This window comes from Primulina huaijiensis, chromosome 10 (genome assembly GCF_012295235.1).
Source record: "Primulina huaijiensis isolate GDHJ02 chromosome 10, ASM1229523v2, whole genome shotgun sequence".
NCBI lineage: Eukaryota > Viridiplantae > Streptophyta > Magnoliopsida > Lamiales > Gesneriaceae > Primulina > Primulina huaijiensis.
This window is the reverse complement of record NC_133315.1, coordinates 15,837,264-15,840,930: the sequence shown is the minus strand read 5'-3', so window position 1 is coordinate 15,840,930 and position 3,667 is coordinate 15,837,264. Positions and strand designations below refer to the sequence as shown.

The 3,667-nt window shown below is 30.9% G+C and overlaps 1 protein-coding gene across 1 annotated transcript; it reads right to left on the bottom strand.

The window, feature by feature from the left end:
* Positions 1-249: 249 nt before the first annotated feature.
* On the bottom strand, positions 250-1,734 carry LOC140985498 (LOB domain-containing protein 19-like). Its single transcript, XM_073453321.1, has 2 exons — positions 914-1,734; positions 250-525 (listed from the first exon to the last, which is right to left on the bottom strand). The coding sequence occupies exons 1-2, from the start codon at positions 1,621-1,623 to the stop codon at positions 423-425; spliced, it is 813 nt and encodes a 270-aa protein (XP_073309422.1). The 5' UTR covers positions 1,624-1,734; the 3' UTR covers positions 250-422.
* Positions 1,735-3,667: the final 1,933 nt, after the last annotated feature.

The following is a 3,667-nucleotide window of genomic DNA, read 5'->3' as shown; positions in this document are numbered from 1 at the left end:
ACTAGAATATTCGGTCGAAACTAACGTTTGTTTTTCAATTGATTGTTTAATAATTTAAATTTTCATTCATGATATTTACTTTATTTGTTAGAAATTAATTTCTATTTTCTTTTTATGAGTTAATTATGGGAAAAAAACTCTTATTTATTTTTATTACTTTTTTTAGCACAATTAATTTCATTTATGCTCATTGAAACAACCCTACTCACACTACTACACAACAATTTAATCAAATTAAGTGAGGTTAATTTATATGAGATACACTGATCGCTTCAGCTACTCGTTCATTACGTTCAAAATGAAAGTGGAGTTAATAAAAAAAGTAAAAACAAAAAAAAAATGAAGTGGAGTAAAGAAATAACAATAAATCTGGCAAACTCGTCGTATTTACAAACTCGAAACCGGGCTCTCTTTGATTAATTCTAGTAGTACGTAGTAAGGCTGAAGCCTGCAGCAGCATCCTTGAGCTCACTATGGGATACCTGATGCACACACTGCATCGAATTCTTCTCCGACGAATCCGAGCTGCACATAAATTTTAATTCATATATGATCGGTATCAGTAAACCCATGTTTTTATTAGAAAATCATATTTTTCGTCTTTTAACTTGTATTTTTTCATTTTTGGTCATTTTATCGATCGATTAATGTTCGGTCTAACTAATTTGTTTTTTTTTTTTTCGATTTTAGTCTTTTTTTTGGTGAAGTGATGTCTGTAAACGTGTCAACGAAATGTGACGATAGACATTCACTTCGGTGAAAAAAGATTTAGCAAAATAATAATGTACGTTAGCGGATTAAGACAGTGAATTAATCCGTAAGTTAAAAAAAAAAATTGTCTGCCAAAAAAGTGTAATTTTCCTGGTTTTTATTGGAAAACAATAATTCTTCTCTAAAACATGTTTGATCATACCTTGATTCACATGCCTCCTTGGTCTCGATATACGATTGTCTATCATCAGCTGTCATATTAAATTGCAGGCCTTCATAATTTAGGGTGGCAACTTCCCTTTCTTGTGCATGAAATGGTGTAAAATTCATGCCGTTCACAATATCGGGACAAATGTTTAATCCCATCAATGGTCTGGTCATGTTCTCGAGGGACTCCATGTAAAATTCATGATTTTCATTCAAGAAAAATTGGTTATCTGCCAAAGGTATTATCTCATTCCCACTCAACTGTGGCACGTCAATATTCGAACAAATGCCACCAAACTCGAGTTGGGCCGAAGGCCAGTAACAAGAATAGGGATCCACTTGGTTATTTGATGGATGCTCTTTATATGCCCTGAGCTGCGACGATACCGCCCTCAAGTCAGACATGGCTTGTTGCAGCTGGAAGCGCAGCTGACAGATGATCACGGAACAGCCGTACACAGGGAATCTATCTCGCATTTCCGCCTCGTATATGATGGATTTCATGGCATCATCCCTTTGATCCTCGGACTCCAAGCTGCGGAGCGTCTTTGTGACATTCGAGACCCCGAATAATCGGTGCACGTTTCGGAATACTTTTGACTGGTTGGCTGGAAAATATGGTGCAAGAGGGCAGGAGGGGGTGCACTTTCTTCTCTGATACTTGCACGCAGCACAGGCTGGGGTTGTTCCACCCTTTACTGTCATGTTATCATATTCCAAATATCAATAAATGGAACCTAACATAGCTAGCTAGGTTGAGTTTATAGTTTCTATGTATAATTTAATTTTTTTTAAAATTATTTTTGATGGTGGCACATGTTGCATGAGGAAGGGATCAGAATCAAGAATTTGGATACATTAAGGTTACTATTTGTCCACGTCTTGGAGTTGTTGGGATCTTAAGATCTAATAATGATTCTAACTTCTAAGCTCTATTCTAATGGGAAGTCAAATGTGGACGAGAAATGATAGATATCTTGAAAGTTTCAATAGTGTACATGTACGTAATGGTACGTTGTGTACATGAGCATTCATGGTTATAAGTTGGATTTCTATATGTTTTTTTTTATCGTAAGAATTAGTCTATGTTACATCGGGATCATCGGGATCATTAGTTCATGTGAGTGTTCATATTTTTATGGAAGTTGACGTATATACTGATGATCTAATAACTAAAATTTGACCACATTTTAGAGGAAAAAAATACTCCAAGTACAGTAGAATAATCCGAGTTTTATTGGCTTATTGGATATATTTGTCATTGTGTATATGTACATATATGACATGGTTTAATTATTAACCCATAACTCCGTGCATGATATTATATATCTGATCACAATAAGATAACGTTTGCAAGCTTAATTTTCAGATTTTCTTTTTGTGAAAAAAAATAATCTAGTAATCACTTTATTTTAGAGGTCGCAAATTATCCTTTCCTAAAGTCAAGTAACAATAGGATTGATTTTGAAGTTTAACTTGAATATCAATTTTTTTTTTATTATCTCAAGGTTTGATAAGATTTGTTTTTTGCTTATAATGTGTTATCTATATCCTAGCTAGTTAATGGCCATCATTGTGTTCGTTTGTGGACATCGGTGGAGCTTAAAGCCTTAAACTCTTGGATTCCCAAAATAAGTAGGGCCGGGGGATATTTGATAATTATATTACAAAATATTAAATAAAATACTGATCAAATTTAATTTATAAATAAAAGTAGCTTAATTATATAAATTAAATTGCGTGTATATAATGCAAGACTTTGAAATTAATAAAGACTAGTTGATCGAACGGTTTCGATTACGGTTCATATGGTTTTGGTTTAATATTTTTTTGATACCTAAGTTATTATTGAGAAGGCAATATGAACTTGAGAAGAAAATTTTTGTAGTTTTCTGTATATTTTAGTTGTTTAAGCATCCAACTTGAGAAGAAAAGGAAAAATCTGGCTTGTATATTCATTTAGGCACGAGTTCTAAAAGGGATTGCTTGGATGCATTTTCATTGTTTTTTTTTTGTAAAAAAATGATACTTGTGAATAAGATATTTTTATACGTTAGTTTGCTAAAATCTTTGTTTATGCAACAGGTCGAGTTAAGATAAAATGATTTAATTTGAAAAATAGATTTAGAAGAATGTATGTGAAGTTATTTTGATAGTTAAATATTTGAAACGAGTAGTTAATTTTTTTACATATTGCGATTTTTGAGTATTTCACTTACATCTATAAAAAAGGATTGAATTTTTTAGTTAATTAGAGTCACATTTTTTTTTCCTTTTTTGAAAATAATATGAGTATATTAATGTTTTTTTATGTTTTTTTCCCCTTTCAATTTTATAATGCACAATTTTATAACATATTGGACATATTTTATTAAAAATTATGATCGACCAAACAATAATTATGTGGCAATTGATTTATATATATATAAAAAATCTTCTTATTTACAACCGATTCATTTATGTTGAAATCCGAGGAATTATTGCTAGAGCTTTAGTTCGATTTGAGCTTTTATTATTTGGATGATTATAAATCAATGAATTCTCTTAATTTGTTGTATTTTTTATTTTTGCAATATTTAATTAATTAAATTAAAAACTCAAAATGTAGAACTAGGATTATATTCTTTTCATAAATTAATTACTATTTTCATATTTATGGGTTCTCATTTTAAAATTATTACAACAATACTAAATTAAAACTAATTCCTATTCCACTGGACAACCGACAACGTAATAAAAACTAATAAAC